Source organism: Hoplias malabaricus, chromosome Y (genome assembly GCF_029633855.1).
Source record: "Hoplias malabaricus isolate fHopMal1 chromosome Y, fHopMal1.hap1, whole genome shotgun sequence".
Taxonomy (NCBI): Eukaryota; Metazoa; Chordata; class Actinopteri; order Characiformes; family Erythrinidae; genus Hoplias; species Hoplias malabaricus.
In genome coordinates this window covers 53,371,226-53,391,553 of record NC_089820.1, presented here as the reverse complement: position 1 = coordinate 53,391,553, position 20,328 = coordinate 53,371,226, and the positions used below count along the sequence as shown (strand labels likewise).

At 40.9% G+C, this 20,328-nt stretch overlaps 2 protein-coding genes across 5 annotated transcripts; both read left to right on the top strand.

Annotated features, from left to right (window-relative positions):
* Positions 1 to 887: 887 nt before the first annotated feature.
* Positions 888 to 8,246, top strand: LOC136678590 (RNA-binding protein, mRNA-processing factor 2a-like). 2 transcript variants are annotated; one of them, XM_066656633.1, is made up of 8 exons: positions 888 to 1,359; positions 3,098 to 3,175; positions 3,575 to 3,613; positions 3,824 to 3,886; positions 4,894 to 5,044; positions 5,431 to 5,579; positions 7,099 to 7,171; positions 7,256 to 8,246. In XM_066656633.1, exons 1-7 carry the CDS (start codon positions 1,306 to 1,308, stop codon positions 7,162 to 7,164), a joined length of 600 nt encoding a protein of 199 aa, XP_066512730.1. In that variant the 5' UTR covers positions 888 to 1,305; the 3' UTR covers positions 7,165 to 7,171; positions 7,256 to 8,246. The 2 variants fall into 2 exon arrangements, with proteins under 2 accessions (XP_066512730.1, XP_066512729.1); XM_066656632.1 differs by having other exon boundaries at positions 4,840 to 5,044.
* A 1,764-nt stretch (positions 8,247 to 10,010) lies between these two features.
* On the top strand, positions 10,011 to 19,494 carry LOC136678589 (cytoplasmic polyadenylation element-binding protein 1-like). Of its 3 annotated transcripts, none has more exons than XM_066656631.1 (12): positions 10,011 to 10,136; positions 10,678 to 10,846; positions 12,059 to 12,250; positions 12,685 to 12,899; positions 13,119 to 13,380; positions 14,470 to 14,583; positions 14,682 to 14,771; positions 15,265 to 15,401; positions 17,216 to 17,414; positions 17,487 to 17,581; positions 17,958 to 18,038; positions 18,200 to 19,494. In XM_066656631.1, exons 1-12 carry the CDS (start codon positions 10,032 to 10,034, stop codon positions 18,308 to 18,310), a joined length of 1,770 nt encoding a protein of 589 aa, XP_066512728.1. In that variant the 5' UTR covers positions 10,011 to 10,031; the 3' UTR covers positions 18,311 to 19,494. The 3 variants fall into 3 exon arrangements, with proteins under 3 accessions (XP_066512728.1, XP_066512727.1, XP_066512726.1); XM_066656630.1 differs by having other exon boundaries at positions 14,682 to 14,786; XM_066656629.1 differs by having other exon boundaries at positions 14,682 to 14,798.
* Positions 19,495 to 20,328: the final 834 nt, after the last annotated feature.

Genomic DNA, 20,328 nt, shown 5'->3' with positions numbered 1-20,328 from the left:
AAATTTAGCTTGAAGTGTAGTTCATCATCTAAACTCTAGCTCAAAACTACTTTAAACATTACAGCCTTTTGTTTATTATTTGGTTTACAATAATGAGGGCCCATTTTTATTCTATTTTTATTCAATTTCTAAGAGAGATTTTGTACATTTTGCACCTTAAATTTTACCAAATGTGTGTGCATTGGAACTGAGTGATGTTATTAAACCTTTGACCACATTCAGTAATACAGCAAATGCTAATTACAGCTGTACTGCAATTAAATAATACAAAAACAAGTTAATTCCCAAGCTATATCAATGTCACAGACGAATTTCTGTCTCGCTCATTTGGTGTGAGGTGCTCAGTCTTTTTTAACTTAATGTTGATGGACGCAAACAGAAATGATGCAGGATCCCCAATTTTTGCAAAAAGTCACAACCTGTGACACAGACTATGACTTTAACTATTTATTTATTTATTTATTTATTCATACTTTTTCAGTCTGCTAATGTATGTGCTAATGTATATAATAATTTTCCACACCACTCATTAGCAAGCTAAGGCAACATTAAATCTATTTGTTTTTGTGTAGTTTTTTGACGAAGTAATTTTTGTGTAGTAATTTTTGACGAAATCACTGAGAGAGTACACAGTAAATGCCCAATTAATTATACTTTTGTCTGTACTTCTTAGTGGACAGTGTTTCTTTCTCATTGTGTTTCTTGTTAATCCCCCTAACATCACTGTGACCAATCAAAGTGGACGATGAAATTGGATCCTGCACTCTGATTGGCGGATGGCGCTGTGACGCGATGACAGTGATAAAGGGGCGTGTTCTTGTCACCAGCTGCAGCCTTTCTGAGGCCTGATTACTAGAGTGAACTCTTGTTTAGTCTGATGACCTGATTGGAGCGGAGTGTAGTGATGGCACGGCTTCCCCTTTATGTTCCATTTCTCTATTAAAGCTTGAAAGTTTAAAACAGAGTAGATGTGAGGAAAAGTGGGAACTCCACCATTTACACTGTCTCATCTTCACAGTACACTGGTTTCCCTCCACACACCCACCACCTTCTCCACCACCACCACCTCCTCCTTCTCCAACACCAGGAGCACCTTCCAACACAGGCTTCACCTCTCACCGCTTCTTCATTCCTTCACCTGCCGCTCCTCCAGGGCTTCGTTGAACTGTTGTGGATCCGAGCACTCTTCCACCGTCCTCACCCGGGCACAGAGCTCTCAACAGGCGGCACTTATTTGGACTTCAACGGAAACAGGAGAGTTTTTCTTGCTTTTTTTGGTTCTTTTTTTCGGGCTTTACTTTCACCATGAGTGTCAAGTCTGACTCGGAGCCAAACAACAACGTCTCCCTTGAAGAGGAGGTGAGTTATCTCGGGTTTAAGTGAACGTTAATCCCCAAATATATTTGCCGTTTTTATTATATATCTATATATATATATATTTATCCTCACACACGCAAAGGCTACAGCATCTTTTACCTAATCTTTTCCTGTGTTAAGTGTTTTATTTTTATTTTTCCTCGCAGAAACTGAGCGGCTTTTTAAAATTTATTTTTTTGTAAAGTTAAATTTTCACAATATTCCGCTGCACTTATTTAAAAGTAAATTCAGCTGGTGTTCACACCTGAGGCATCGAAGTATTTAATTTAGCTTTGTGTTAAGAAGAGAACTTAATAAAGAGGCTGCTTCAGATGTGTGTGAGGGGTATTTTTAATTTTATTTATTTTTTAGTTTAAAGGGGATGTGTGGGTAAAACTGGTGTTTGAAATTTCTGGTGAGGTTCCACAAATATTAAGGACGTTTTTTAAGTGTAAAACTGCTGAGTGAAATAACCACATTATTTAAAAATATTATTGCCACCTGTCAGAATAAGAACTCTTAATGTCCAAAATGTCTCTTTAACACCCCCCCCCCCCCTTTCCATTTCAGAACAACTTTGAAACACCAGCTGCTTACATTTATGTGAAAACAACCCCTTTATCCGTCACCATCCATTTTGGAAATACATATTTTAATATGTTCAGAGCCACTAATTGAAAAGTAACCATTTACTCGTTAAGCTGTTTTTGTTAATGTTGCTAGCTACATGTTTCATATTTCTTGGGTTTTTTTTTTTTTTTCAACTTTTGTTTTCATATTAAATATTTAAATGAAATTTGGTGTTCCAATATTTAAATATATATTTAAGTAGCCAATGTATCCATAGACCATACACTTAACTTAAATTCTGAAACAATAGTCTACAACTGCTACTTCCACCAGGATTTGCCTTGATTTGGACATCTCTAATGTGTTTTAAAACAATTGCAAACTTGTCAGAACAGGGTTTAAGGTCCAGGAGAGGTGTGGTGGAGCTGTGTCCACTTCTAGAGCTTTGCTGTGTCCTGCTCTGTGGAGCAGAGGAAGGAAATGCTGTCCTGCTGAGCGCTGTTGTCTGTTGCTGTTCCACTCGCAGTCCATTGTAGCTCAGAGCCTCCCACTAAGCTCAAACAAGTGGATGTTTGCACATTTTTGTTTATTTCTTTGACCAGTGGAATGAAGCGGCCTCTCCTTTGCAGCCTGTGAAGCAGACGTAGGCCTCCGTCTTGTGGCTTTTATTTTTTATTTATTTATTTTTAAACTAAAGAGCGATAGGAAAACTGCGTTCCCATTTTAAAGAAAGCATGCTAGAGGTTCAGTGGATATGATATGGTTTTAAGAGGGTTCCCAGAAAAGCTGTAAAGGTACCCAGCAGTCCACTTAACACAAATTCTATAGTGCGTTTAAAACAAACTTGTTTATAGTAAGCTTACTGGCAGGAGCAGACTAAATTAGCCCGTTTATAGAGCTGACAAATTACCTTTCATGGTAAAATACTAATATAAAGTGATAATATTTACTTAACCCAGAACCTTTATATAGTAAATCAGAAGCGAACCAATACCTACGTTCTGTGCACAACACAGCTTCAACTTATTGTTAAGTAAATATTGGAGATTTGTGTGTGGTAAAAAAACAGAAATGACAAGTCATTTGAATTGTTGGTTGTTTTAAATAATAGCTTACCTCTCCACCTTTGAGTAACAATGTCATTTATAGATGTCCCACCGTTTCTCCGTAGGTTAGAACGCTGTTTGTCAGTGGCCTGCCGACAGATATCAAGCCCAGGGAGCTTTATCTGTTGTTTAGACCATTTAAGGTAAGACGTTTGAAGATGACGTGTTCTACCCATTTATTTCCCAATAACTACAGGACTGATACTTGCAGTGGCTTTGTCATTTGTTATTGAGTTGCGTTCGCTAATGTGCTGAGAATTAATTGACACGGCAAGGCCGGAATACATGAGTTCATTTCTTTATCCTGTGAGTAGTGCATCCACATTTGTCTTGAACCATTAAGTTAAATTTCACAATGCCTGGAAGTAACTTTTATATTGTAATAAATGTAGTAATTTGTAGGAATCTTTTAAAAGTTACTATTTAACCCCCCCCTTTTTTCTATGGGAATGCCAGAGGGATTTTTTTTTTTCTTCTCCCCCCCCAAATCTGAAAGCATGTGACTTCATGGCCCCTAATTGGATTTCTTTTTTTCTTTTCAGGGCTATGAAGGTTCACTGATTAAGTTAACATCAAAGCAGGTGAGATCGTGGTATATATCTTAGCTGACGGATGCTACAATGTAAATTTATGGTATATGATCAATGCTGAAAAGAATATTATGGTCATTTATTTTTTTTGTATACATCCCTCCAAGATATTGGGGTAGTATTTTGATGTTAACTATCCCTCTAGCCTCAAAGTAAAATCATAAAGCCAAATTTTGCCTTTCACTGTTCCTTCTCTTCCAGCCTGTCGGTTTTGTGACCTTTGACAGTCGGTCTGGTGCTGAAGCGGCGAAAAATGCATTAAATGTAAGCGTCTAGCCATCTGTAACAAATGGCCTGAATTATTGATGACCTGTCAAATGATGCACAGTAGGGATTGAGATTTATTTTTTTAAATATATACATTGTTTTAATTGGAGTGTCCATGTTAAGCCAATGGTTTAAATACTGCAACCCTTGATGCTCTGTTCTGTTTAGCAAATTTAACATGGAGTATATGGTCAGATGTTGTTCCTCTTATGTTGTGTGACTACTTCATAATCAGTGGACCAATAGAAATAGTGCAAGTTAATTTAAGGGAGAGTCTTTTGATAAAATTGTACACTCATTGTATTCTCATTCAACTAATTCTGCCAGAGATTCACTGGCTGTGAGTCATCTTGGCCCAATGCTGAACACACATTTTGCTATAGAAAAACTAGTAGGTTTTACCAACAGGAAGTGTCTAAGGGTGTAATGATTTTGTCATTTTTATCACTTCACCACCGCCAAGCCCGTCTCAATTGCCCTAATTCATAGATTTATAAAATTATGGATCGGCAACTTGACTGGTTTTATATTAATTACATCAGTGTTCATCTCTTGGGCGTGCTGTAAGCATTCTTTAAATGAGAACTAACTGGGCACTTAATTATTTACTGCAATACAGTATTTTAAATAAAACTGTATTAATCTTGTATCAAAGAATCCAATTAAATTTCTGCAGTTTTGCCCACTCCTGTCAGAGTAAAGTAAATGTTGGAGGGGCATGAGGCACATGTTTACACTAAAACGACATTGACTCTGCCGTAATTTTATTATTTCTTTTTCTAATCTAATACTGACCTCAGAATTAAAATGTATGAGATGATTATCACTACACCCCTAGTACATGATAGTAATGTGTTTAGACCACTGCAAGCTTTACTGTGACGTCACGTAGGCTTATTCACCTGCATGTGGGCACCAGCTTAGTGCACACACTTGCACATTTCTTCCAGACTATCAGGCACAGCCCACTCCTATTACTGTATCCCCCCACCTTGTGTCTCCAGGGGGTTCGATTTGACCCTGAAAACCCGCAGACCCTCCGGTTAGAGTTTGCTAAAGCCAACACGAAGATGGCAAAGAGTAAGCTGATGGGCACTCCGAACCCCACAAATATCCACCCAGCTCTAGGAGCACACTTCATAGCACGGGACCCATGTAAGTGTACGGCCACATTGTAGCTTTCACTCTGCAGAGATGGACACTCTTTTTAGGCATGTGTAGAACTGTCGCTCATAGCAAAAGAACAGACTAATTCACTTCCACATGCATGCGTTACTGGAACAAAATGCGGCTTCAATTTTTTATTTATTTTTTTAATAAATTCTACACACATTCAAAATTCAACATTTCCACTCCACGTTAAGCTTTTTCTGCCGTTTTGAGAATCAACTTGTAGTATTTCTGACTCCACTCTTTCTTTACTGTTGCCTAACTAACTTGCTCCTAGCATTTGTGGTTGATATGACCCTAGCTGTAATAAAGCTGTTGTCCAGCCCAATAGGCCCTTGTGGGTATATGTTTGATTTGATTTGCTTCCTCAGATGACCTGACAGGGGCAGCACTGATACCTGCCTCCCCTGAGGCCTGGTCTCCTTACCCCCTGTACACAGCAGAGCTGAGCCCTGGGTTGCCCCACACTGCCTTCACTTACCCTGCAGCAGCAGCTGCTGCAGCAGCGCTCCATGCCCAGGTGAGATTTACACAAACACTTTAGTTAATCAGAGAACAGGCCAAGGTCAGGTGGATTTGCTGAAAAATCTGAGCCAGTTTTTTTTCTAAATTAATATAACTTTCAAATAGTGAATGAACCAATGGTAATGATTCCCCACATTGTAACGTTTCAGTCCTTGGATCCCACTGCATTTTCCTCTCAGGGATTGATCTTTCTAATTCTTCTCCTGCTAATGAATCAAAGCCTCGCTCTATACCATATTGTTTTTGTTGCTATGCAGAGGCCTGCTGGCTGTTACACCTTCACTGCCTTCACTAAGAGCTCTATAGTGGTGCATTAAACTCTCAGCGGTACCCTTCTGGTTCTCACCTTGGTCCAGTGCTGGACGTGTTGGTCCACTGGGTGTTGAGGCTCAGTTTGAGTGTGACTTGATGCTTTCAGAGAAAAGGGTTCTCAGGTCAATATGCACTCATACAAGAGCTGAACTTAGCATGCGTCAGTGTGTTGCTAGGGCATGGTGTGCTGTGTGGAAATGGCCAGTGGACAGTTTATCTTCTGTTAAATGTCTGTCTTGGCGTTCAAGCCAAATTTGGTTTTCAGTTAATTCAAAAATGGCTTGTGATTATGTTGCTTTAACTGGTGTGTGTGGGAGGGGGGTGTTATTTCACCAAGCAGCATTTCTCAGTTAGCTAGATAACTTAAACTCAAAGTGAGAACTGTTTAATAGGTATCTCCATCAGCTCTTTTCCTATTGGATGGGCTTGACTTCTGGCTAAAATTATTTAGCTAAACAAGTCCTGCTTTGTGGAATATCTACTGTTAATGGCTGGACGGTTTGGTGGGGCTTTCCTATTGAAATATAAAGCATTCTCTTAAACAGAATGATGTAATCGACTGTGGCTTCACAATTCCCAAGCCATTTTGTACTAGATGCATTTTGGTTAGTGTTGTTTTGTCAAACTCTGAACAATCTTTTTCTCTAATGGCATGGAGAGGGGATTTATTTATTTGATTTATTTTTTTAATTCAGCCAGCTTTAAAGAATTTCTCAATGTTAATGCACAATATGCACCCTATCGTTTGGGTTAATCTGAAATTGAAGTTTGAATCAGCATAAGCACTGCTGCTTTAGACAAATATTTTAAAATGTAAATTCTGTCATTACTAGAATTTTTAAACACTGAGATGCTTTCCTAGACTGGGATTAGTCCTAGACTACGTCTTTCAATTAAAACCAGAATTCAAAATGGGGTGTACTCCGGGACTAGGCCTGATCCCTCTCTGGGAAACCAACCCTACATCCTCTATGTCCAGGGGCATGCAGTAAAAAGGGCAGAGTTTTTTTTTTTTTTTTTTTCAGATTAAAGCATATTTGTAAGTTAAAAACTAAAATATTGTTGTTGCACACCCCTTGGTGTACATATGAATATATAGATTATAAAACTAGCTTGACAATGAATAGCCTGTTTTTAAATAATAAACCAGGTAGTTATTGGAAGCAGAGTCCCATCATAAATACATTTTATCTTCTGTTTAGATGCGTTGGTATCCATCTACTTCTGAGTCATCCCAGCCTGGATGGAAATCAAGGCAGTTCTGTTAAACGCAATGTATGTCCTCCACACTTATTCATTTTGCTTGTTATTATTTTTTAAGGAAAAATTAAGCACACTTCTTTCTTGCTTTCCCTGCAGATCTGAAAGACGGTGTCCACTTCAGATGAAGGGAACCCACTACAAGTTAATCCAGTCCCACTAATTTTGGAGTTCAGAAACATGGATGTCTACTAGTTTTGGAAAAGTTTGAAGCAAGGTGCTGAACAATGCTGAAATATATCTTGTCAGTTGTGTGCTAAATGGATGGCTCTGCTACAGCCACAGAAGGACTTGCGTTAGAGTTCTTTTATGGAATATTTTTGAAAGAGGAATTTATATAATTAAGTTTGAAATGGAGGTTGCTTTTTTGTTTGTTTGTTTTTTTTTCTCCCTCTTTTCCTCTCCCCCATTTAATTTGTCTGAGTTTACAAGGTCTGAGCCAATAAGCTGATACACATCATAATATGTTTTGGCATGAACTAGAAGTGCTCTTCTGTGCGCCCTTGTAATGTGTGTATTCCTCCTTGACTGGGTATCATTTTGTCTTTAGTAGCTTGGTCTGTTAATGTGTAGTAGTGACTGACTCTGTTTTGAGGCATTAGGTGAGTACCCAACACCTTGTGCAAACCTGGAAAATGACTCCTCACCCACCCTCTTTGTTTTGTTTTTGTTTTGTTAATATAACCCCCCCCAATAATTGTGTTCCTGTGTGACGCTTGGCCTCGCCAAAGCAGAAGACAATCCATGTAGTAGTACATATAGGCCATATGGGGAGAAATGTATTTGTGCAATTAAATAAATGCTCTGTATAATTTATTAACTTTTTTTTGTTATTTTCAGATTTTTTTTGATGCTGGGACCTGTATAGCAGTGGCAGATGAACTGTATGTTTTTTATTGTCATACAGACATGAGCCTAACGTGGTAGATTTGACTGTTAACATTAGATTGCCATTAAGGTTGTAAGCTGAATAACGTGTTTAAAAACAATGCATGAAGGGGTTTTAATGTGGATTATATTAATGGTTAATACTGACATTAGAAATTTATTTGTAAAGTGTTTGTGTTTAAAAAAAAAAAAGGACAAAAAAAGATACAGTATTAAAAACATGTTAATGCATTTGTCTGGCATTTCTTTCTTATTGTGTCTGACGCTTAAACCTCTGAGTGTTAACATTGGAACATTAATTTCAACTATGGATGCTAAGCTGCAAAGACAACCTGTTTTCACGGTTGAGGTCACAAAAACCAATGCACATGTCCACCTTGGCAGCCTACGGAGCTTTAGCCCACTCATTCACAAGGACATTTATATTTAACTGGTTTTTCAAAGTGATCTGAGACAAACAGGATATGGGTCATTGGCAACAGTTAATTTTAATAGTTTGAATAAAACAATTAGCTACAAACCTACACTGAGTTTATATTGTATAACCCTAAGGCAGTTAAAAGCTCTTGGGCCATCAACGCCTTCAACTTTCCCAGTTTTGTGGTCCTCTTCTGCTCCAAGGTTGGGTATTTTGACTTAGAGTCTGATTTTGCCCAAGAACATGAGAAGCAGACAATGTTGAGATGGTGACCCTGGGGTGGATTAAGCATGGAATTTGGGGAAAGCACTGAAGAATCCTGCAAAAGTTTAGTAAGAAGAGTAAAATCCCCTGTTAGGTTTCACTTGTACAGAAACAGAGAAGAGTATGCCCTCTAGTGAACTTTGAGGAGAAAAACAGCTCTAAAAATGAGGGTTACACTGATGGGCCTTTGCATGTAACCTGTAAAAATGATTAGAGCTATTTAAATGCATCTTAATTTCTCACTCAACCACAACAGAACTCATACTCACTGTAAGGGAAGGTATTTTTGGACCACCAAGGTGGGCGTCCATGCCACAGCTCCAAAGTCCCACAAACGGGTTCAGGTCACACTGAGGTGTTTGGTTCGGCTGCTCTGGTTTCGTCCCAGCCTCCCATAGTACAAAAACACATGACGTATTAACAGTGTAAAACTGTTCATAGGTGGGAGTATGCAATGGACTGATGCCCTGTCCATTGTGTTCCTTCCTTGTGACCTTGGATTCCAGGTAGGTTCCAGACACACCATGACCCACAACAGGGTAAAGCAGTTACAGAAGATGAATGAATGACTGCGTTACAAGGTGCAGAAATGTGTGTGTGGTTTGACTGAGTTCATTGCTAGTAATGGATTTTATACATAGCTATGTGGCTAATTGATTATTGCTATTTAACATTGTATACAGTGATTTGTGATACATGAGTCTCAAGAATGTAAACATATAATCTTAGCCTTGGTTTACGTGGACTAGGAAATCACAACCAACTGAGTGCAGTGAATCTCAACATTATTTAAAAACAGAATATTATCTACTGTCATTTAAAACCAACAATACATTAAACTGAAAGAATGACATAGTCTAGGACCGGGATTCAAGACCCAGACAGTGTCCTGGTCTTAATCTGGACTCAAACGTTGTGTCCCAGTCTCAGCTTGGACTAGGCTCTAATGGATCTGACCACAGCACTGATACAATATATTTTGAAATTAACTTCTTCATATGGGAATAAGTGCCCTGTGAAGGACTGGCGCCCCCTCCAGGGTGTATTCCTGCCTTGCGCCCAATGATTCCAGGTAGGCTCTGGACCCACCGCGACCCTGAATTGGATAAGGGTTACAGATAATGAATGAATGAATGAATATGGGAATAAGGGAATGTGACAATTCATTTTTGAACATTAATGGACATTGAAGTGTCGATAAACGCCTCTGAAGCAGAGTTCTCCCTCCACGAGCTCCTTCTTCTCAGTTAAATTGGCAGCGGGCTGTGATTGGTCAGGTCGCAGCGATTGTAGCAGATGTCCTGAATGATAGTTAATGCTCGGTCAAAGGGCTTAAGTAGAACTGAGGGGGGAGAGTTTGGTGGTGTTTTAGATCATTCTGTTAAGAATTCTACCATGGCGTTTTCTCTGGTGAGTTTTTTCCCCCCCTCCTCGCTCTGTATTGTTTTGTCTACGGCTTCCCATTCCAGAACGGCACCGTCTTTTTGTCTGTGACACTGGTTGTGTTCCTGGCGCCATGTTAAATGCCAGTAAAGGTGTAGTTCTCCGTTTCTTAAAATGATACCGTCGTAAATATCCCCTGTAACTCAGGAAAGGCCTACATTTATGGTCAAATTTGGGCCTACCCTTGTCGTGCTTTAACAGTAGGAAAAAGTCCTAGAGCGCAGTAGGTTCTTTTTCAAACGCGCTGTTTTTTTTCCTCTCATTATCTTTGTGACTAATTTTCTTGTGTCTCTAGTTCTGTTTTTCTCTGTCCCTTTTCTATCCAGCGTTACACTGGTGTAGAGCTTCAATGGGCGCATTTACATTCAGTGTTCAGGCCTCAGTTCTAAAAACATGCTTCTACAGGTCTCTGCCAAATTAGGCTCCGTGTTTGGTCATGGCACAGTTTGGGTTTAAAAAAAAACTTTCCATTAGAAGTGTTCTCAACCATGCTCCTGTGTTCTTTCAGAGGGACAATCCTAGAGCCCTTAATCGTTGGGATTCAGACACTCCTGCCCTGTCCACATGCAGCAATGCAGACATCTTCCGCAGAATGAACACCATGCTGGGCAACTCTCTGGACCTCACTGGGGTCTGCACCACTCCAAGTGCCAAGACAAAGCGAGACTCGTTAATAGGTAGATTTCCCAATGTCTGAGTCAGTGACTGTTATAACCAAATGGAGCGTGAAGATGTGTTCAGTCTTGTCTTAGTGTGGGTGTCTCTCTGGTCTGCTTAAACATAATTTTATTAAAAGGGCACTTGAATTAAAAGCCTCTCAGGTGAAACATGACCATTTTTCTTTGAGAATCTGTATATTGAAATGAAGGTTAAAAACATTTGTTGTAGACCTATGTAACAGGTTTACGTGGCCATTGTGAAGTATGACGTGTTAATAGCATTTGCACAAATGGCAAGAGTTCGGATTTAGTTTGGACTACTTGTTTGGGAAGCCCCATAACTGTAAATTTGTGGCTCTAGTTTGCTTTAGATTGAAGGTAGTGTTGTCATAATTTAAAGTGGTCTGTTTGCAGGTGGATGTAACTTTTAAATATTTCTTACCTCAATTTCACAAAAAGGAAATTGGTTATTGATTATAATGAGTTTAGTGATGTGTGGGGTTTTTTATTTGGTGTCATGCCAGCCGTTCGTAAGTGAAGTTTAATTCTTATGCATCCAACGTGCTGTGGTTCTGTTTGGGTAGCTCTTTCCCCTGCAGTCATGCTGCTTTCACAAGTGCTGCATTGGTCATGCGATGTCATGCAGCAGATACGTTGCCAGGGGGTGCTGAATCAGGCCTGGCTCAAGCAGCTGGATGACGTCCAGTTTATAGGAGCAGTGCAGACTGCCCCATCCTCTTTCCTCTGATCAGACATCCTCTGCTTGCTCCAGTCTTGTGACTTTTTTTTCCGGGGTTTTCTCTCCTTTCTCCAGCCTGCAGCTAGCTCCCTTCTCTCTCCCTCTGCTGCCTCTGTCAAGGACAACAGCCATAGCTTCAGTGGCCTTGAGGGGAGAAGGCTACTCTGCTTGTTTGCCTGCGGCAGAATTTGACAGGAATTCATTGGTGTGGCAGCAAAGCCGGAGCCGAAGGCTGATGTCATTAGCAGGGGGGTGCGAGGGCATCAGCGCCTGGGTCACATGCAGGGTGGGTCGTGTCTGCACAGGGGACTGCGTGGCATCTGAATTAGCTTCATGCAGTTTGAGCTTGCAGATTAATTTTGATAGCTTTGAGGGAATCAGTGTTTCACTTGGTCTAGAGGCTATGATTTAGCTGTGGATTTGTAATACCTTTGTGGCTGATGCAGTGTGTACAAATACTTTTATCTTTTAATTCTGGACTGTGTTGACAGAACGTCCCGACTCGGACCTGTCTGCAGTCCGGAGCAGGATGCTTTTTCCGAACGGTGGCCAGGACTCATCGAGGGGTCTGCCTGATGTCAATGAGCTGGGCCTGGGCCTGCAGTCCCTTAGCTTATCCGGCTGGGAGAGACCATGGAGCAGCCAGGACTCTGAGCTGTCAGCCACAAACAGCAATGCCTCTAGTAAGTGGTTTTCTTAAATACTTGTTTTCTTTGTTTATTAAAAGGCTTTTTTGACTGTGATGTGGTAAACATTTAGAGTGAAATACTTGCTGTTTTAGATCTCATTAATAATTCCAGGAATCCAATTAGATATCTTGCTTTCTTAGTCCTGTTTAATACCATCTTGAGCTGATGACTACATGCTTTCATGGCAGGCAGTTCAAAACATGCTGGGAAAGTGAGTCAGAGCTTGGTGTAGCTGCTGAGCAATAGATCTCATACTTGGACATAACCTGTCTATTTCTGTTAGTGTTAATGAACTTTTGCAGCCTTCAGACTGCTTTGAGTATGTGGGGAAGATGAAATAAGTTTGTTTTCAGCTCAAGTTTCAGTTCCATTTAAGAGTTGTTTTTCATTAATATGTCAAGTTCTTGATTTTGCTTTCTGTTCTGCAGTGCTGGGGATGCTGGGGAGCCCTCTAAGTCATCTGAACAAGCCTCAGGGCTTCAGCTCCAATGAGTCCAGTGGTAGGCCTTCAGATTTCCTGGAGAAGTTTCCAGCCTTGGCACGCCTGAACTCCCGCTCCTTGCTTGGCTCACACTCCAGCAGCCCCGTAGACTCGGAGACTAGTGGCTTTAGCTCTGGCTCAGATCAGCTTTCTGACCTGCTGGTGAGTAGGGATTCTATCCTTGAAACATTCTCACTTATTGTGCCACATGTGGAAACTGACGGTTCCACGTTGATCTGTAGATGCTCAGAGTGATTTCAGTCACCATTTTTCAGTATAATTACTGCAGACAAACACATACTCTAGACTTTAACGGACTCATTGGTGTAATTGACTGCAGTGTAGTATTTTTTAATTAGTCCTTTGTTTTCCTCTTTGCAGTCATCTCTTAGGATCTCCCCCTCAGTGCCCTTCCTCATGTCCAATTTGCCAAAAGATCCTCTGAAGCTTGGTTTGGGTTCCCGTATGGATCATGACCTCTCTCCCCTGACCCCTCCCCCCAGTGCCACCCCAAGTGGCGGCAGCAGCAGCCTGTCCCGCCGCTGGCCTGGAGCGTCTGTGTGGCCCAACTGGGACCTGCTGGAGACCCCTGATGGCCCTTTCAGTATTGAAAGGGAGGCACGTCTCCACAGACAAGCTGCGTGTATGTCTTACTACCTTTTTTTAGGGATTATAAACTAGAGTAAAGAGAAAATGTAGGTTATTGTTGGCCCTTTTCTACCAAAAGTCTGGTTCTTGAACCAGTTCTGTTCAAGGTTTTTGGAGCCTTGATGCTATCCTGTGAACTGGCCTGTTTACACCTGTTTTGATGGGGGACAGTGGTGATGCTTCATGACCTGGGGGTTGTTCAGTTCCTCCGTTGCTGTAGCTAAATTCAGTGTGATTGCTGCAGATAGTCACGTGTACTTGTCATGCTGATCACAGCCAAAAACCCCACACGTTTCATTTGTTATTTGCTTATATATTGAAGGATCACTGGAATAGGAACACCTCCCTTGTATCTACTCATTGTCCATTGTCTCAGCTCCACTGACCATACAGGAGCACTTTGTAGTTCTACAATTATAGACTGTAGTCCACCTGTTTCTCTACATACATATTCAGCGTTTCTCTCCCTGCCCATCAGTGGTCTGGACCCCAAGGAGCATTTATGATTGTGGGTGGCATATCACACTCAGCACTGTAGTGTCACTAATGAGATGTTGGTGTTACGCTGGTGCAAGTGGATCTCGTACAACAGGGCTGCTAGTTTTTTAAAGCCCTCAATGTCACTGCTGGAATGAATACTCCACCAGCCAAAAATATCTGGCCAACAGTCTGTCCCCTTACGGATTAGAGGATGACCAACACAAACTCTACAGTAACTGGTCAGCTTGTCTGTGACTCTGCATCCACAAGGTATAATTTCAATTTTCAAAACTCAAGTGGCGCTGAGAATAATCCACTATCGAAAACATACCTGCTCTGTGGGTGTCCTGACCATTGAAGAGCAGGTTGAAATGGGGATGAAGTATGCAGAGAAACAGGTGTACTACAGGCTAATCTTAGCACCAAGTGCCCTCTATGGTCAGTGGACTGATTAAATGCAGTGTGTAGATGCAAGGTGATTGTTCAGTGTAGTTCCCAGGTTTCTTTTGGTGTAAAAGGGCTCTTCAAGGTTTTCTGCCGTTTAGCGCATTCATGTTAGAGATGCAACGTATAGATTTAAGTGCTGCTTATCTCTTCACAACAGCCATTAATGAAGCTACTTTCACATGGAGTGGTCAGCTGCCTTCTAGAAACTACAAAAACCCTGTGTATTCCTGTAAGGTTTTCCTTGGAGGAGTTCCATGGGACATTACTGAAGGTACATGGCTTTTTGTTGACGTATGGGTAACATGGGGGTTTTTAATCATCAACTTTGTGGTTTTATTGACTTGTGTGTTTTATGCTTGACTCCTCTAGCTGGCCTGATAAACACATTTAACTGTTATGGCCCACTAAATGTGGAGTGGCCTGGTAAGGATGGCAAGCACCCTCGCTGCCCTCCTAAAGGTAATATGCCCAAAGGTAATGCAGTGGGTAGGTCTTTCAGTTTGTTCCAGCTCTATTGGTGGTTGGCATGAGGTTGGGTGAGAAGCACTGGGGTCCTCAGTTAGTACTGGAGCACGTTTCACTTGAATTAAGGTGATGGCAAGCTGAGGATTAGTGAATTATCACTGATGGGATCTTTTTGGTTGGTGGTGTGTTAAATTGAGTCTATAGTGCACTTAAAGTTAATGTTCACAATTTTAATAAACACTAAAATTGAGGATGTTTGTTTAATTTACTAGCTGTTCAGTCTGCTCACGTGCTGGAAGCTGGTCTGTTTACAAACCTGCAGGGCTTCTGAACGTAAACAAATCAGAGCAGCAGTTCCCCAGAATTGTAGATGTTGCCTTTAAGACTTTTACATGCCTTGACTAAGTCATAGCTCTGGAGATCTGACTCCAGAATATACAGCTTTTTGTTTACCCTGCGTCCTCTGACTGAGGCTCATCTCTTGTAGGCTATGTATACCTGGTGTTTGAATCTGAGAAGTCTGTCCGTGCACTGCTGCAGGCCTGCACTCAGGATCTACTCCATCCTGAGGGGTACAGTGAGTACTACTTCAAAATGTCCAGCAGGAGGATGCGCTGTAAGGATGTAAGCATTGCTGTAGCGCACAACTATTTCTGAAATATACTTGTTGATAATGCTGGCTTTTTCACCTTTTAACTTTAAAGGCTAAGCACTAGCTATATGAAAGTGTCAAACAAATACAGTGGAATTTGTGTTCCTAACTTGTGTTTATTGAGAGTCAGAAAACATGTTATTTCTTACTAATTCAAGGAATAAGGTTTAAAAACCGTTGTCCCCCCCCCAACTGTTTTCGGAAACTCTAATAGGCGTCTTGCCTGTGACGTAGATGGTGGACAACAACTCTAGAAGCTGCACTTAATTTAATGTAAAATGGCGAAAAGGTGTGGTGTTTTTGGCTGCAATAATTCAATGTACAGTGGGACATCTGTGCACAAATGGCCCAAAGATCCCAAAACATCCAGAGATGGACTAAATTTGTCAACTTTAAACGGGCACTTTGGAAAGTGCCATCCGCTCACTCCGTTATCTGTAGCTCATTTCACTGGCGCTTTTCCAACAATATGGGCATGTAAGGACACCAACGAAAGGTGTTGAAGAGCCTCTGTAACATGGAGGTAAACAGGGTAAGGACACTCACTTCGCCTGTTTTAGTTGGTGTTAGTTAACGTTAGCTTGACTCGCTAAACTCGGTGGCTCAGATTATACTCGGCTACGTAGCTGCATTACGGAGGTTTATAGTGTCGGATGAATTCGAGTTCGACTTCGATCACATTTACAAGAATAACGGTACCTCTACATTTGAGTTTAGCTTATTGCTAGGCTATTGTCATGAATAATGTTGGTTATTTAGCTAGATACTGTCATAAGTCAGTCATAACGGTGTTTTACCGCGGCGTTGTTCAGCTGTTGTCCACCAGTGACGTCACACGGTTGCGTTCAAGAATTTACGTAGCGAGCTCGGGTTTTTCCGTCAGTTTAATAAAATTCAGTTTTAAAGAATTTAGCATGCTTTTTCATTTTAATTCATACTTGTCATACTTATGTCAGTAACTAAAATGTGAAATATTCATGGAGGTCCATTAAGTTGTGCTTAGCCTTTAAGTTGTACTCATTTAGGTTTTGACCCTTTGTACTGGAAAAGGCTGAGCATTCCAGTGTGTTCAGTAGATTAAATGTCTCCCTTAATGTATCACGAGTCTCACGTTAAGCAGCTAACGACCTTTTTCCTTTTTTTTTATTTTTTATTTTTTTTATTAAAACTGGAATAATAGTAAAAGATTCAAATGTAGAATTAGAGGCTTATATTTTTATCTAGAAATTACTTATTGTATTGTTGTTTTCTGCCTGTGACATCTTACAGACAATGCAGAATGCTGCTGCTAGATTCTGATGTCTTTAAGCAGTCACAACTCCTTTGCTGTATTTGGCACCCTGAAGATTAGGGTTCATTTAAATTCACTTAGAGCTTTACATGATCAGGCACCTATGTATATAATGAATCTACACAAACACAAATGATGGTTCTACAAGTGGCATTTAGTGGAAAATAAGGTTCTATAGGGAGGATATGCTGTAGATTGACAAGCTCGACACTGTAACAAGAGGAACAGTTTTTGCCGCCATATAGAACCTTTTTTCTTAAACTGACTGCACAGAATCTATAGCACTTATGATGCAAAGAACCCTTTAACCATGCAAAATTTAAGTGTGTACCTCACCCTTGTCAGCACATTTGCTGAGCTTATTGATTATTCCACATTCTCACTTAGTGATGTGTGGGAGTTGAGTATTTGAAGTTCTTGCCCCTAAATTGTGGAGCTACCGTTTAATAATAAAGCAGCTAAACCCTTGTACGATTGCTTCTGCATGTCCGACAGGTACAAGTAATCCCTTGGGTCATCTCGGACAGTAACTATGTGCGCTGCCCCTCTCAGAGGCTGGACCCCAGTAATACAGTGTTTGTTGGAGCTCTGCATGGCATGCTGAATGCTGAGGCTTTGGCCAGTATCATGAATGACCTGTTTGGAGGAGTCATGTATGCAGGCATCGATACAGACAAGCACAAGTACCCGATTGGTAAGATAGCTACTTAATTCCTTCTTACTCTTCCCCTCTTGGCTCTTTATTCACTGTTTTTCTCTGTGCCAGGGTCTGGTCGTGTAACCTTTAACAACCAGCGCAGTTACCTAAAAGCTGTTAGTGCTGCATTTGTTGAAATCAAGACACCCAAATTTACAAAGAAGGTATGTATACGTCTGCCTCAGTATTCAAGAACTTCATTGTTTTTGGAATGTTTTTTTAAGTATATAATATTACGAGATGGACTTGGCCTTCCTACAGAGTGAGTACAGAGTTCAGTTTCCATGCAGAACAGATGTCCTTTAGAGCTAGGACTCTATTGGATTCAGATTTGTTTACCTTCTTGCAATTTTAAGACTAATCTATTGACATTAAGACTATTCAGATGTGTTATTCCCAGTGGAAGTCTGAGAGGAATACAGTATGCATTACACTCTGTAAAAGGCTTTTATGGGTAGTTTCATGCTAGCCACAGAGGAAGGGATATAAATCCTGTTTAGTTTGGGCTCTGGTGACCAATCAGCTTCGTTCTCCACTCAGGTTCAGATTGACCCGTATCTAGAGGATTCAATGTGCCAGGTGTGCAATCGCCAGCCTGGACCATTCTTCTGCCGAGACCAGGTAAGGTCCTTAAAGGTCATTAATGATTATAGGCAAGTTCAATAGTGTCCGGTTTTATTTTTGGACATCCGTTGGTTCACAAGTTTAATGGGAATCTTAAAGTATAGTCGACTTCAATGGATGAGTCTGAGCTAACACTCTGACCTTTGTGTCACATTCAGGCCTGCTTTAAGTACTACTGTCGCTCCTGCTGGCATTGGCAACACTCCATGGACATCCTGAGCAACCATCGCCCTCTGATGCGCAATCAGAAGAGCCGGGACTCCAGTTAAAGGCCTCATCTCGCACGGCAGCACCGTGCTTCAGCCTGAATCTCCTCCATGCCTCCTGGGGCACAGCTCCAGCGCCAGCCCAGATGAGGGCACCCACAGGAGCGCGGGTTTGCGGAAACACTGTAGAAAGTTCACTTTGGCACTTCTTTCTCTTTTTAGTTTTTGCTTGTTCACTTTGGCACTTTTCACAGTGAAATGATGGGTTTGCAGGGGCCCACACATTTGAAAATCCCCCTACATTTTTTTTGGGGGGGGTGAGAAATAAGGCCATGGTTTAGAAGGTTTCTTTTTCTTATTTTTTCCTTTTTCCCCCCTTAAGTTGCAGTTTTGGAACAGTCAAGTTCATGCAAGGTTTCATCTTTAACTGACCAGAAGCCATACAGTGCCTTTTTTGAATTGGTTTCCTCTCCTCTAGCTGCTTTTCCCATTGCAGTTAGCTGGGTTTTTTACTTTAGAAACACATCTACATAATGAAGCCATTTTCATCTTCCAGACATTTTACGCAGTTATTTTTTTACTGATTTTTACATAAAACGGTTTTAAGTCCATGACATGGGAAAAGTTGAACAGGAATCTACCTACTGGCTTTTTAATTTTTCTCAATTTTTTTTTTTTCCCTCCACAATTTTTCTGGAGAGTATCTCTCCCTTGTCCAGCTTTGTTCAATGGAACAAGGGGTTAGTGCAGAATGTTGCAATTAACAACCCAGATCACTTTTAATGCATGCCACCAAAAGGCATTGCTTTTACTGGGTTGCATAGTTTTCAAATCAAATTGTTAATCAGATACAAAGAATGGCCGTAGATTGCACATAGTTTTATTGTTGCACTTTTTAATTTGCACTTTGGAAAGGGGAAGGTTTTTAATCACTTACTTTGGACTTCAGCAGGTATTGCTATGGGCATGACCCCAGAAAACAGCTGCTTGTTGAATAAAAAAAAAACTGTAAACTTCATGTGAAATATACCTTAGAAGCCTTAGTGAGACCAAGTGCAGATGTCACTTTATTTCAAACAGCTCTTGGGCTTGGAAAGTCTTCATTAAAGACGGTCACTGCTCCATATTCTCCATGCTGAGCCTCTCAAGCCCAGCTGCTTTTGTCTTCTACCTCATTGTGATCTGCTGAGTTTGTGTACATAAAGATGTGAAGTTCAGTTTTTTTTGATTGTGCACAATAAAGGTGTTTAAGCATTAATTTCTTGTTTACGTTTTAGATTGGTCTTGGGTATGAACATGTGAAACACTGAAACCTCAATTTTTGGGAGGTCAAATTTTTGTAAACATTGTCCCAAAGTTATTTCAGAAAATTCTCATGTCCTGTCCACTAGGTGGCGACACTTCCTTTTGTATTAGTACTCGAGCTACATGTGGGTTCGACAGTATCAAAAGATCAATGGTTTCAGGGTCGTCCAGACCATAGAAGTCCTTGAAGGTCACTTCACTTTTGACCTTTTTGGCAGAACCAAGATTTCTCAAAAGACCCTGGAATACTTTGACACAGTGGTGTTTTTCTATTCAAGCTGGATAAGCATCTACATGTTAAGCTTTGAGTGTTGGCTATAGCAAGAGCTGTGCAAATTCGCTACCTTTTAGGGACTGGAGGGCTAGCTTTAAACCTCACTTGGCATAGATTTGGCATACAAGACTGACCTGATGCCCCCTGTAGTGGTCAAATATAAACAGTTCTATGACCAAAGGCCTGCCCTCAGTAACAGACAGCCTTGATGTTTTGACTGGTTTGAAGCCATTAAGCAGAGCTGGCATGAACAATGTATATATATATTTTTTTGTTTTGAGCATGTTTTCCTTTGTGATAGGTCTTCAGTTCTGCTCAAGCTGCTGTTAAAGCAGGGAAGTCTCCTGGAGTGTTTGGATTAAAGGCTGCAGAGCAGTTAGGCTGTTGCCGTTCTTGGCCTGTGTTTGGTGTTGTAAAATGGTGGTGTAAACTAAATTGATCCATCTCCAGCTGTAGCCTCCTGACAGGCTGTGCCCACATGGCTGAGGTGGATGGACGTTGG

Excerpts from the sequence above, each read along its gene's own strand:
- LOC136678589 (XM_066656629.1), top strand. The coding sequence starts at position 10,032 with ATGATAGTTAATGCTCGGTCAAAGGGCTTAAGTAGAACTGAGGGGGGA. Across the intron at positions 12,251-12,684 it reads CACAAACAGCAATGCCTCTA|TGCTGGGGATGCTGGGGAGC; the intron begins GTAAGTGGTTTT and ends TCTGTTCTGCAG. Across the intron at positions 18,039-18,199 it reads CATTCTTCTGCCGAGACCAG|GCCTGCTTTAAGTACTACTG; the intron begins GTAAGGTCCTTA and ends TGTCACATTCAG.
- LOC136678590 (XM_066656632.1), top strand. The coding sequence starts at position 1,306 with ATGAGTGTCAAGTCTGACTCGGAGCCAAACAACAACGTCTCCCTTGAA. Across the intron at positions 3,176-3,574 it reads TGTTGTTTAGACCATTTAAG|GGCTATGAAGGTTCACTGAT; the intron begins GTAAGACGTTTG and ends TTTTCTTTTCAG. Across the intron at positions 3,614-3,823 it reads TTAAGTTAACATCAAAGCAG|CCTGTCGGTTTTGTGACCTT; the intron begins GTGAGATCGTGG and ends CTTCTCTTCCAG.